Here is a 13,336-nt window from a genome sequence, read left to right on the forward strand (position 1 = left end):
CAGTGAGGAAAGGCCAAAGGCATGTAGGTACAGCTCAACCCAGAAGAGATTGGAAGAAAGTGACAGAGAAATGGGACTTGACAGACACCAAGTGTAAGTGCTGAACACTTACTGAGCCAGACTTGTGATGAGGTGATCACTGGACTGTTTGGCCCAAGAGGAAGCTGAGGTTCAGAGAAAGAGAAAGAACAGACTTGTTTACCCCAGGCTACTCAACAGCACTCAAAGGATGCAAACAGATTGATTGCAAAGCCTGTACTCTCTCTCTAGCTGCCCCTCGGAGCTTGGGGATTTTATGGCTACAGCAATGTGGCAAAGAAAGCAGGAAGTCTATATGAGGGGGCCTCTCTTTGCCGGCCACTGGAGCCAGGCCAGGGGCTGCCTTGAGGCACTGAGACCTGTATCAGACTGGCTTATGGGTAGAACAGGGTCCCCAAGCCTCTTGAGCCTGGGTCTCCATTCTTCATCCTTCAGCTTGAGCCATGTGCAGCAGGGGAAGAAAGGACAGCATAGCAAAGGCATCCCTCCATAGGGCTATCCTTAGGATGCATGAGGTCATGTTGGGGGCTGCTCAGATAGGGGACCTGGTCAGGTCAGGGGATAGGGTTTGCGGCTTCTGCCCAAGCCCTGGCTTCTTAGAATCCTGCCTCTCCCAGCCCCAATCATCTCCCGAAGAGAAAGGCTGAGGCCCTTCCCCATTTCTCCTGCGGCCTCCCTCAAGTCCTACATTGGTAACAACGCACAACCTCTGACCCTAACACCGAAACTGCATTGTAATTTGCCTCTTGTCCCTGGCCCATCGTCTCAGCAAAGACAACCACACAGACAGAGGGCATCTGTAGGAATGCTTTATTGTTCCACTAGGGGTGGTCACATGGACCATGCTCTCCACCTCCCCTGTCTCATCTTAAGTGCCCTTCCCGCCGAGGCTTTCCAGACCCCTGTCCCCACCCAACAGATTATGGTACACTCATGATAGAATACATGTGTGTGTTTGTGTGTGTGCGTGTGTGTATATATAGATGTGTGTGTGTGTGTATATATATGTATCTATATATACACAAATACATTTTTTATATTCTGACTGTACAGTATTTACAGGTTCAAATAAAATAGATAGATAGGTTTAAACATTACAACTGACTGGCTGGAACCCATCCCACTCCAGTTTATTCAGCCAAAAATGATAATAAAGCACCAGCTGGCGTTTGGCATTTGACTTTGCACGTGAACCAAGATGGTTGGTGGGTGGGATAGGTCAGGTTTGGATCAAGCCTCAGCAGGCTGAGATGACATTATGCCCTTCCATCTGACTGACTGGCTGCTTGAACCAGGGGCCAGGTCTCTGCTGGAGGAAGGGACTGTCATATCAGCCTGCTACCGCAGGCAGGAAGAGCAGGAAAAGCGACGCGGACATCGACAGTGTCTCCTCACCACCATCTGCTTTTGTTCAGCCCGTGTGGTGGGAGCGAGGCTGTTTACCCTCTAGACATGGCAGCGCGTGGCCAATGGCTACACAGGACTCCAGGGAGTGGCAGATAAAGTATGGGGCCTGAGTCAGGGGAGATTGGTTCATTGGTCTCTTGAGTTCTGAGAAAGGAAGGTTCCCCCCACTCTCACATCCCAAGCTATCCCAAATCGTCATGTCACCTACTGGGACCCATCAGTGCCTCCTCTTTAAATCAGCCTCATAAAAATCAGCATCATATTTACACAAATCAAACAGCTCATGGTGGCTGGGGCTGCCCTGTGCCCTGCCCCTGTGCCTATCCACTCCAGTCCAAATTCTCTGCAAAAACCAGTTTAGGACCAATGTTGGGCCCAAAGGCACTACCAGAGCCTCCTGTCCAAACTCAAAGGGACCCTAGCAGCAAACAGGATGGCTTGGCCTCTCAGAATGGCAGAGTGCTAGGAGCACACACTACTCTCTGCCTCCTCACCCCACAGGCGGAGGAGCAGGGAAGGCTTCAGACTGACTGGTGGCTCCTTGGACTTGAAGGGCAGTAGCCGTCTTCCTGCTCCAAAAATGACTCCTCTCTCTCGGGAGGGCAGAACACAGGTTTGGGGTGGAGGTGGAGTGGAGACAGGACACTGAAATTCTCTTTTCCTTCCCTGTACATATGGAGGAGCTTCAGGAAGTAAGGGCGACCGCATGGCCTTGCCTCTACCCTTGGAAGCAGCATCCATCCGGGGGCTGCTCTGCTCTCATTCTCCCTCACTGCGCTGGTGCCAGGGGGCCTGAGTGGTGCCAATCTGGGACCAGGCCAAGGCTCACAACTTTGTCTCAGGGCCAGCTGCCTGCAGGGTCGGGAAGGAATCCCGGATCTTTGCCACCTCCATGGCACACAGGTGCCCGAAGACTTTGTTGTACCAGTCAGGAGAACGGCCCCTGGGGAAGTAGAAGCAGGAAGCCATGAGCTGTGGGTTCTTCCCTGGAGCCCTTGCCAGGGACAAGGAAGACAGGACTTGCTCCCCAGGATCAGGGGCATGGGGTAGAGGTGGCGGGGGGCGCAGGGCTGAGGTGGCCTGGTACCTGAGGTCAGCGCGGCAGATGTGAGTGAGCCGGGAGCGGCCCAGGCCGCAAGGTTCCATGAGATACTGGGAAGTGAGCATCAGGGCCCGCACCCCCGACTCCGGCACGGGTTGCTCAGGATCCAGGGACTGAGAGACGAGGAGGCAACCCCCACGGGGCAGGTCAGAGCGCCACATCCTGTGGGGAAGGGACACACACATTCAGCTTCCTGGCGCCGGTTCCCACCCCACCTCCTCAGTCCCCCAAGTACAGCAGGGTGACAGCTCAAGCCCCTCACCGGAGCACCACAAAGTCGCGGCAGGGATGGGGTGCCATGCTGTCGGTGACGTAGTGGTACAGCTCCACACCCGGCATCAGGGCTTCCAACACCTGGGCCCGCAGAAGGTCCTCATCCCAGAGGGCCCTCTCCCGCAGGACACGGTGTAGCACCACGGCCGGAGGGGCAGCCACTTCTGTGGATGCCTTCCACACACACAGCGGGTGCCCGTCTGGTGCCTGCGAGCCACAGGAGTGGGGATGGGGGAAGCTGTCAGGGCTGGAGAACTCCCAATCCACCCCTGGGCCCTGGCCTGCCCTCATTCCAGCCCCCAACAAGGGAAGGTGGCAGGACTACTCCGCTAACCCCAGCCAGATCCAGACAGGCCAGCCCTGCGCTCCCTGTCCTCTTTCTCCTTTCCAGATTTCTGCTCCTCCGCCTGCTCAAGAGCACAAAGAGGTGACAGGACACACATTCTCTGAGGCCTACTAGGCTCTACCAAGCACTGGGCACAGTGCTTGGAATTTCTGGAACTGAATATGGTGGTCATCCTCAAGGAACTCCCCATCTAGGGTGGGAAGCGGAACATGTGCATGGCAACAAAAGCTGCCACTTCCTGAGTCTTTTGCATGTGCCAGGCCCTGTGCAAGCTTCTCACCCTGACCCCGTAAAGAAGCTTTTACTATGACCGGTTTATCCATGGCAAACCTTGGGCTTGCAGTGTTACTTATAATCAGAATCCGAGAAAGAACATGGCTAGTGCCAAGAGAAGGACAGAAAGAAGTCACCTCCAGCCTGGGATATGACTGGAGGCTCTGAATGGAGGAGGGGCATATCAAGCTGGGGCTGAAAATGGCTGCGGAAATATAATGCTTGGGGCAGGCCCAGGCAGGAGGACAGCAGGGGCGGAAGCACAAAGGTGGAAACGTGAGGAGCTCAGCGTGACTGCAGTGCAGGTAGGGATGGCAGGTGAGGCTCTAAAAGTAGTGACATGTCTGGAGTGGGCTTTTGGGAAGATAATTCCGGCAGGTGCTCCCTGAGAGAGAGCCCTGGTCTCATTTGCTTCTCAATTCCTTAAGGTCCTCGCTCTGCTGGCTGACATTCTCCAAGTATCAGGCGGAAGCACAGCGAGACAGGCGGGGGCAGCTCCTTCCTTGAGGATCCCTGCACACAGCCTGCACTCTGCCCTCTCCCGGCCCGATGGTCACCCTGGGCAGTGTGGTCCTCACCTTCTTGCAAGCCAGCTCCGTGTGCTGGGGCCCTGGTACACTCATCCAGCCCTTGAAGCGCTCAGCGGCATCGCGCAGCAGCTCCTGGATGCTCTCTTCCATGTAGAGGCTCAGGCTCATGCCAGAAGCTCGGGCCTGCCGCAGCTCAGCCAGGGCTGGGCCCGGAGGGCTGAGCTCAGCTGCACTGTAGGAGCCACACAGTTGTAGCACCATGTCCTGGGGCACCTGGGAGAGCACACACACCAGGCTGGGAAGCCATGGGAAGCAGCAGAGTCAGGGATGCCCAGTCCCAGAGCCCACGGGGTCTGCCAGGTTCATTTTAAGGGAGCGGAGAGACCTGGCTACTGCGGTGTGGTAGATGAAAAACTTTGTAGGGGAAGAGCTGAAAGTAGGACATTGAAGCATTATGTGTCAAGACGTGCCCTATCCCTGACTTAGGGCGCAAAGGTCAGGCATGTTGGTTCTTCTGGGCCTGGGAAGTAGGCACCATGGCCTAGAGTGACTCACCTGGAAAAGTTTCTTGCAGTCACTGATCATGTGTGATAGGCCCTGGGTGGCAGCCATGTTCTCACTCAAGTCCTTAGGGCCTGGCCGGCCAACCAGGCTACGTTTGCTCTTGATCCTGAAGGGAAGGGCCAGGAAGAGAGGATGGCACGAGGGCACAAGCCAAGCTCCCCAGAAGCCTGTTTGCCAGTCTTGAACACAAAACAACCTGCTGCCCGTTTGAAGACCCTGCTTCACACCATCCAACCAGCCCAGGGCCCCTGAGGAGTCAGGCTGGCCCCTTGTGGTGATGCCTGGGAACTGCAGTGCCAAGCATCCAGGGCCAAAAAGCCAATGGGGCCCAAACCCTTCCTGCTTGGCCCTGCCATGCCTTGCCCTGTTTCACCTGGGGGAGGGGTTATCCTTCTTGGAGACGTTGAGGTGGAAGATGGAAGGTGCCAGGCACACAGCCAGGTTACCAGCTGTCATCTGGTTTTCCTCAGCAGAGGCAATGTCGCTTAGGAAATAGAGCAGGGTCTGTAGCACCTCTCGGTTCTCATCAGGGAGCAGCAAGGTGGCGGCTTGCGCGGCTGCCAACCATTGATCCTTGGGGAGGACTGTGAAGAAGGCAGACAGAAGGGCTTCCTTTATTCCCCAAGAGCCTCTGGCAGCAAGCTTCCTGCTTCCAGGAATGCAGAAGGCACAGTGGTCCCAAGGGGAAGTTGGTGAGGGGGAAGGTGGACTCTGGGAGGTCTCTGGGTGCTAGATCAAGGCCGGCTGTAATGTGAAGCATGAGCTTGGGGAAGTCCCTGCCATTCCTCAGGGCCTCAGTCCATATAATGGGTTTGGGGAATAGAATGTGGTCTCTAAGGACCTTTGCAACTCGGCATAGTAAATCTTCCACTGAGCTCATGGGCGCAGCTACACTTGCCTGCACAAGGTTTATCCTCCACAAGCCCTAGCATTCATGGAGGCCAAGAACCTGGCAGGTTACTGAGGATAGGTGCAGGCGACTCACGCTGGTAGATCTGTAGGAAAGTGGTAGTGAGCTTGCTGGTGAAGATTGGCTCAGGCAGGTCCCGGAAATACTGCTTCAGCAGGTCAGCCACATCATAGGCAGACTGGCCCTCGTAGCAGACGTTGTCGGGGGACGTCTCATTCATTTGACGCAGGTTCTGGATCCTGGACTTCACCCCGGATTTGCGGAAGATGCCCACCTGACCCATGCAGGGGAGGGAGAGAGGGAGACATGCAGGGGTGGGAGGGAGACTGTGAGGCCAGCCCTAGACCGTGTGTTAGGAGTGTAGGCCACCCCAGAGACATCGAAGCGTGGCAAGCTTCCTGCTGGGCAGGGTAGGAGAGAAATGGCAAAACCAAAGAGAAGGGTTTTTATAGCCTTGGGGCCAAGGAGAAAGATGGCTTTAGTGGAGATGAGTAGGAAAACGGGGACCTAGGCTAAGGTGGGCTCCTGGAAGGTGGGGGCTAATGCGCCTGGGCCAGAAAAAAGCTGACACAGAGCCGGGCAGAAGGGGGCTTTGGGTCCATCCTTGTTGGGCCTTCCAGAGGATAGGAAAAGTTTCTGGTGGGCCAGCCCAACCCAGGAGGAAGGCCAGAGCAGCTCCCCTCCCTAATCCCTCAGCCTTGGACTTCCTTCCCATCACCACCTTTCTTCGTGCTCCCCAGAAGGCCTCACCTGGTCCAGGCACTGGCTACGCAGGTAGCGCATGGCTTGCTGAATGCTCTGGGGTAGTGGCTGGCCTGTGCGCTGCACATGGATGAGGGGCGGCACCCCAAACACATGCTGACCCCGGTAGTCCGGTGTCTTGTTCCTCTTCATGAACTTGGGCACTGACCTGTTTGGGGGAGGGACAAAAGATCAGGAACAAGGATGGGGTAGGCCCAGACACAGCTTGGAGACTCTGTCTGCAGTCTTGGGGGACTCAGGTGTGGGTGAGCAGGGTAAGAAACATGCCATCTCCCCAGAGGCAACATTCATTGAGCACCTGCTCTGGGCCCAGTCCTAGGGAGTCCCAGAGGAACACAGGGAGCTCTCAGTCTGGTCAAGGAGATGACTGCATTGACAGGCAGTGACAATACATGTGGCCAGGAGTATGCCAAGAACTTAGGGGAAGACCCACGAGGGAGGGGAATTGTATGTACCTAGGGGGTCAGGGAAGGCTTCAGAGAGAAGGTGGAAATTCAGCTGGCTCTTAAGGGATGGGTAGGCCTTGTCCCAGAGGACAAATGGGAAAAAGACATTCCAGGCAGAGAGAACAGCATGGGCAAAGGCAAAGAAGCAGGAACAAGGGCATGGTGCATTCAGAGAAGGGTGACTAGTCTGCTGGCCTGTATGGTGGTGTTGCTTGGGTATGGCAGACTAAAGAGACTGATAGATGAGGCGGGGTTGGAACGTGAAAGGATCATGATGGGAAGGAAACTGGACCGTATTCTTTGGCAATGGGGAGCCACAGGAGGGTATCTGTCAGGAGAGTGACCACCAAAGATGCATATTAGGACAATCTCCCTGGTGGCAGCATGGAAATTGGGATGGAGGAGGTATAGCTGGGGGGCCTGGGGTCCCAACCCCCACCCCACCCCTCCTCATTCATGGCACACACTCATGTGAATCCCATGTGCATCCCCCACAGACATACATTTGCCACCCAGAGCCACACTGACCTCTCCAGCCTCCTGGCGCATCCCACCACTCCATTGGCCTAGGGGCTCCACCTGCCTGCACCCACCTTCTGAGCGTGACCCTCCCAGGGCCCTGGAGTGGGGGCAGAGAGGGATCCAGGACTTGGATGAGCAGCTTGGTGCCCACCATGGCCCAGGACTCACCAGACCCAGCCCTGTTTGTGGGGGACAGTGTACTTCTCCATGAAGGCGGTGAGCCGCAGCAGTGAGCCCTTGTGCAAGAGGTGGATCTGGCTGGCAAACTGCCGGTTGATCTCCAGCGACTCTGAGTTGAGGCTGGGCCGGTGGGAGTTCTGGAAGCTGTGCCAACGGAGCTTCCTGGTGAGGGGTGAGGGGGTAGAGAAGGCCAGAGGAGCAGGTTTCAGTAAACCTTAGTAAAATTGTGTTCTTCTGGTCTTTTTATTTTCCCCCAAAAGAAAAAATATACAAGGAGAAGGGACCACTGTCAGCATTGATGCTGGGCCCCAGGGTAGAGAAAGCTTAGTCTTGGCTTCCAGGGCTGCACAGCGGCCAGATGCTGTCAGGAAGGGTGGCACAGAGCTCAGGCCCATCTAGTGCCAGCAAACAGTATCAGTCCCCCTTCCTTTCAAGACTGCAGCGGAGGGGCTGCTCTGAGAAACCCAGAATAGTGAAGCTGGGGATCAGAGACCATCTCCTGTGATGCCCTTGATTTACACACGAGGCAACTGAGACCCAAAAGGAGCCACAGTTTGCGCAAGGCCATAGCAGAGGCAGGTCCTGAACCTCACATTCCAGATTCCTGATCCCATTACTCTTTCTATTTCTCTTCTGGGACTGGATGCCAGCTGGCAATCACTCAGCCCCTAAGAACTTGCCCCTGCGCCTTGTGATGAAGAAATTGGCTTGGGGGAGTGAGGAGGGAAAGGGGAAGGGAAGAGAGGAACGGGGCAGGGGAAGAGATGAAGGGAGCGAGAGGGACGGGGAGATGGGGGAAAGAGAGAGAGAGGGACAACAGAAGCCCTGCCCCAACCCTACCCGAACTCCCACCTGTAGGGTCTGGTAAGTGAGGCCCCAACACCTGAATCTCGTCGTTCACGGGGTGCTGGTGCCTGGAGTCCAGCCAGGGACCCTGTGGCCTCAGCCTCGTTTGTGGAGTTCCCGCTACTGTCCAGCTCACTGGAGGAGGCCACAGTGTCAGAAATGGAGTGTCCTTCTTCCACAGACAGACTGGAGGCAGAGGTGGGTTCCCCGCCTGAATTTGCCTCCTGCTCATGATCCTGAGCCAAGCCGGGGGCCCCGGCCTCTGCCAGTGCCAGGAGTTCAGCCTCAGCTGGGGCCTGAGCCTGAGCCGGGACTCCTGGCTGGACATCCGCCTGGCCCCGGGCTGAGGACTCCCTGAGGGCTGGAGCCTCTCCCTGGGCCCGAGCCTCATGGGTCTGGCCTTCCACTCCACTGGTGGCTATTTCTACTGATGAAGCGGCTTCCTCCTCTTCTTCCTCTTCCTTATCTCCAGGCCCCAGGTCTGGGTACATGGCCTGAGACCAGAGCTCCACCCGCTGCTGCAGTCCCCACACGTGCTGGAGGATGTCATCCAGGTGAGTGTAGCTGTCCCCACCCTCCTCCTCCTCTTCAGCCTCGGCACCAGCCAGGACAGGCTCAGCTGGGTACAGCTCAGGCATGTTGTCATAGGTGCTGGCGTGGCTGCCCGTGGAGCCACAGGAGCCCCGGCGCCCTTCATAGCCCCAGCAGCTACCTGGCTGCCGATCTGCCAGGTGGTGTCCATCCTCAGGGCACAGGCTCTCAATGGACAGGGAGCGAGGGAATGTGCCTGGTTTGTGGTCCCTGGGCACGTGCACCAGGCAGTCACCCCAGTGTGCCCGCTGAGGATGCTGGAATGTGGCCACAGGCCAGGCCTCCCAGGCCCTCTGGGTCTCAGTGCCACCGCCACTGGCTGAGGTGGCCGCCCGGTTCTTGGCCCTGTAGAGGAAGCCACGGCGACTTCGGAAAGAGGCGGCTTTGGTGGCCTTCTCCGAGGTGGCTGAGCTACGCTCTGGCTCTGCTTGCCGGCTGCCACCCTTTTCCTTCCGCCTCAGAGACTCAAGGTGCTTGAGGAAGCTCCGGGAACGGTGCTTCTTGGCTTTGTCCTGTGGAGTCTCCTGGTCCTGAGTGGGGCTGAGGAAGGGCCGGCCACTTGGGCTGGGAGCACAGCCTAGCAAGGGCAGGTCCACTGCCTCGGGTGGTAGGCTCACAGTGATGGCTGGCAGGGAGGTGGCACTAAGCTCAGTGAGGACGCTCTCACAGCTGGAGGTCACTGGCAGGCCAGGGCTCGGTGGGGCCAGCAGGTCAGAGGAGCCCACATGAGACCAGCGCTTACTTTCTCTCTGGAAGGCCCAGTGGTTGCTGATGGTACAATGCTCTTCCTCCTCTGAGTCTTCATTCTGGGAAGGGCGCCACAGGGTGGGGTCAGAGGTGTCCAGCCCACGAGCCCTTGCTTGGGCTCCACTCTCTGCCTCCAAACTCTTGGGGGACTTTGGGGCAAAGGGCCCTGCTCTCTGGCTGAGAACACGTCCTAGGAGTGGGGAACTGGCTCTGGGATTGCCAGAAGAAGCTAGAAGTCATGGAGGAAGCCCAGATGGAGGGTAGTGGTCATCTGATCAATCAAATTCTTCCCCATTTTATAGATAGGGAAACCCAAACAAATGAGAAGCCACTTGCCCAAGGTCATACAATGTCTGCAGTAAGTCGGTGACAGAGCCAGGGCTAGAATCCAAGCATCCTGACCTCCTGTTCTCAGCAGCCTCCCAGTGAGTCTCTAGCCTATACTCTTAGATTACAATCCCAGAATGGCAGAGCTAGAAAGGATATTTTAGATTTTCTAGTTTTCTAATTTGCAAAGTGGGGAAACTGAGGACCAGAGATGGGAAGAGGCTTGTACAAGGTCACTGAAAAGTCAGTGCAAAGCTGGGACCAGCCGCCAGGTGTCTCCTGCTTCCCAGGCCAGTGCTCTGGCAACTTGGAGATGGCAGGACTCTGGTAGGAAAAGCTCCAGAGAAAAGCCACAAAGCCTGACCCCAGGGAAGGATGGGTTCATCCGGCCCACATTCCAGGGCTACATGCAGACCAAGAGCCCTCTCCGTTTCTACAATCCCAGATTGGCAGAGTCAGAAAGGCCTTTGGAGGCTATTAATGCCCCCCCCCAATTCACTGCAGAGATGGAGAAAATGAGGCTCAGTGGGGTAAGATCCTGTGGGGTGAGGTTGGGGATCTTGACTTCTAAGACCATATAGGCCATGATTTTCCATCACATTATTCTGTCTCTGCCCCCTAGTCAAGGAATTTTTGCCATCACAGAGCAGTGTAGGCAGATGGATTTCCCTGAGGAACGGCCATCACTAGGTCAGGTTATTAGTAAGTCCAGGAGGTAGGGGTGAGCTGAGGGGGGTGGGTAAGGCTGTGGGCCAAGGTACTTGTTCTCACACCCCAACTTTGAGACCAGGCTCACCAAAACCCAACAGCCTCATACAGCCCCCTACACCCCACTCCCAGGCTGGAGCAAGGCACCGCTCCAGACAGCTCAGACTCACAGGACACTGGAGCTAGTTTCATAAGTGGTTTTTGTTTGACCTGGGCTCCCCACAAGACCACAGAGCCTACTCTTGTCCTAACTCACCTGCTTGCATTGAAAATGAACCTCCAGTTTCATCGAGGCACAACTGTTCAAGGTCATCAGCCTCCTGCAAGGAAATAAAGCAGGGTTCACTCAAGGGTCCCAAGCCCCAGAGCCTGCAGGGCATAGCCTGCCACGACACTCCCAAGATGCCACCCACTGCTTTGTGCGCCCAAGACATCAAAACTTCTCCCAAGTCCCCGTGTTCATGAAGGTTTCAGTGCCAGACATGAGGCTGTGGAGATTATGGGCTCTGCCCTCTGGGAACATATAGATGTGGAAAAACCCACTACAGAGATGGGACATGTTCAAAAACAGAGTAGACAGAAGGCACAGCAGGCACACAGCGGGTGGGACAAGGAACTTCCATGAAGGCAGGGGAATGCAGTCAGGGAAGACTTGCTGGAGAACAGAAATAGGATTCAGAGGGAGAGAGAAACAGGGACTCATATACCAGGCTTCGATAAGAGCCTGTGACAATGTAGAGAGGGAAACGGTCAGTAAACAGACCAGTGTGTGTGTGAGGGGAGGACTGAGGCTGATAAGGTCAGTCAAAGCCAGGTTGCAAAAGGCCTCAGGTGTCATGCTGAAAAAGCTCTGGACTTCTCCCTGCAGACAGCGAGACATTTGAAGCATAGGAGTACCCACTGGGAAGCTGACTCTGGTGGCTATAGGGACGTTGGATCACAGCAAGGAGGGGAATGCAGAGCCGGAAGGCAGGAAGGCCAGTTAGGAGGATGAATCCAAGAAGTCGTGGTTTGGCCTCAAACAAGTAGAGAGGGGACAAATCAGAGGAATGTTTGGAGGCTCTAACTTAAGGGAAAGAAGAATCAAGGCTAGACCTCGGCTTTCTGGTGCCTGGGTGGGTGAGGATGTCACAGACACAGTAGACAGAGTGAACAGCGTGACTGCACCAGATGAGCTTTGTTAATAGGCAGGCTCCTCCTCTGTCAGAGGGGACAAGGATTGCTTTTTCCCATGAGGAAGCCCCAAGCCAGGCCCTTGACCTCCCAGGCCTGACCCTTAGCACCCCTACCTGCACAAGGTCCCCAAAGAGTCCTCGTCCAGAAAACCGTGGTCCTTCTTCACAGAGCCAATATCCACAGGAAACGAACCTTCTGTATGCCAGAGAAAAGCCAAGATGAGTCGAGGGTGGCAGGTTAGAAACTCAGTGCCAGCGACCCTTGAGCGAGAAGAAGGGGGCCCAGGAAGTGGGGAGGCAGGCAGGCAGGAGAAAGGCTGCAGCGAAGGAGTGGCCCAGGGAGCTCATGGTTGGCCGTTGGGGGAAGGTCAAGGAAAGGATAGGAGGGTCAAGCTGGACAAGAGGACCCATCAGTCAGTTTTGGCAGGTCCATGGGGGATGGCAGGCTCAAGGCCCTGAGTGGCTGCCAAGAGCCCATGTGGGCTCCTCCAGTCCCCTCTGCATCTTGGGCTGCTCAGACAGGGAACCTCTTCCCTGATCCAAGGTGAACCGGGGAGACCAGGGAGAGAGCAAGGACAGTGTGCATGTGCAGCCAAACAACACCTCGCTTCCTCTACTGCTCAGAGCAAGGGCACCCACTCCCTTGGGTCTGGGAAAGAGCAAGGAGTGGGGGAAGAGGAAATAGCATCCCAAAATCCCACACCTCTCTGCCTTACTGGTAAAACAAGCCCATGGACTCATTTACTATTATTAATTGAGCATTGACTTTGTGCCAGGCACTGGGGACACAACAGTGAATGATGATCCAACGACTAAACTGATCCAAGCCTACATGGAGTTTATATTGTCACAGGGGCAACAGACAGTGAACAATATGTGAGAGAAACAAACTATGCAGTTATAAATGCTAGCAAAGACATGAGCCAGGGTGACGGGGTAAAGAGAGGCCTTGCTAAGGTGGTGACTTCTGAGCTGAGCCCTGAAGAGCGAGAAGGGGTCAGCCGTGCAAAGAGCCTGGGAGAAAGTCCCAGGCAGGAGGACCAAAACTAAGGCTCCAAGGAGGGCTAGAGCCTGGTGTGAGCAAGTGGTAGAAAGCAGCCCAGAGGGTAGTGAGCAAAGCAGAGAGAAGTATGTGGAAGCTGGGTGATGCAGTCTCGTTGGCGGGAACAAAATGCTGACGCTCACTTCATTCTGGGTGTGCTAGGAAGCCAGCGGAGGAGTAACACAGAGCAGAGTAACCGAGTAATGTGGTCAGGACCGCACTTCCAGGGTCCCTCCAGCTGCTGTGCATTCAGAGTAGAGAACGGAGCACAGAAAGGAGGCTGCAGCACTAGGCCAGGCGAGCAGGTCACACCTATGTGGCAGTGGAGGTGGTAGGAAGTGGATGGATTCAAGATATATTCTGGGGCTTCCCTGGTGGCGCAGTGGTTGAGGGTCCGCCTGCCGATGCAGGGGACACGGGTTCGTGCCCCGGTCCGGGAAGATCCCACATGCCGCCGAGCGGCTGGGCCCGTGAGCTATGGCCCTTGAGCCTGCGCGTCCGGAGCCTGTGCTCCGCAACGGGAGAGGCCACAACAGTGAGAGGCCC

General features: G+C 56.1%; 1 protein-coding gene across 2 annotated transcripts in view; it reads right to left on the minus strand.

Annotated features, from left to right (window-relative positions):
- Positions 1-832: 832 nt before the first annotated feature.
- The window catches only part of STARD8 (StAR related lipid transfer domain containing 8), a 33,088-nt gene continuing 20,584 nt past the window's right edge, over positions 833-13,336 (minus strand). The window contains exons 3-14 of one of the 2 annotated variants that reach the window (XM_007470144.1): positions 11,863-11,944; positions 10,830-10,893; positions 8,207-9,597; positions 7,343-7,516; positions 6,195-6,354; positions 5,520-5,718; positions 4,908-5,118; positions 4,526-4,640; positions 4,019-4,243; positions 2,811-3,028; positions 2,534-2,710; positions 2,272-2,389 (exon numbers count right to left, since the gene is read on the minus strand). In XM_007470144.1, coding sequence (XP_007470206.1) covers positions 2,272-2,389; positions 2,534-2,710; positions 2,811-3,028; positions 4,019-4,243; positions 4,526-4,640; positions 4,908-5,118; positions 5,520-5,718; positions 6,195-6,354; positions 7,343-7,516; positions 8,207-9,597; positions 10,830-10,893; positions 11,863-11,944 — 3,134 coding nt within the window. Of the gene's footprint in view, positions 2,390-2,533; positions 2,711-2,810; positions 3,029-4,018; positions 4,244-4,525; positions 4,641-4,907; positions 5,119-5,519; positions 5,719-6,194; positions 6,355-7,342; positions 7,517-8,206; positions 9,598-10,829; positions 10,894-11,862; positions 11,945-13,336 lie in introns of both variants that reach the window. The other variant, XM_007470145.1, reaches the window with a different exon arrangement.

The sequence above is a fragment of the Lipotes vexillifer genome, unplaced genomic scaffold, assembly GCF_000442215.2.
Source record: "Lipotes vexillifer unplaced genomic scaffold, Lipotes_vexillifer_v1.1 scaffold926, whole genome shotgun sequence".
Taxonomy (NCBI): Eukaryota; Metazoa; Chordata; class Mammalia; order Artiodactyla; family Lipotidae; genus Lipotes; species Lipotes vexillifer.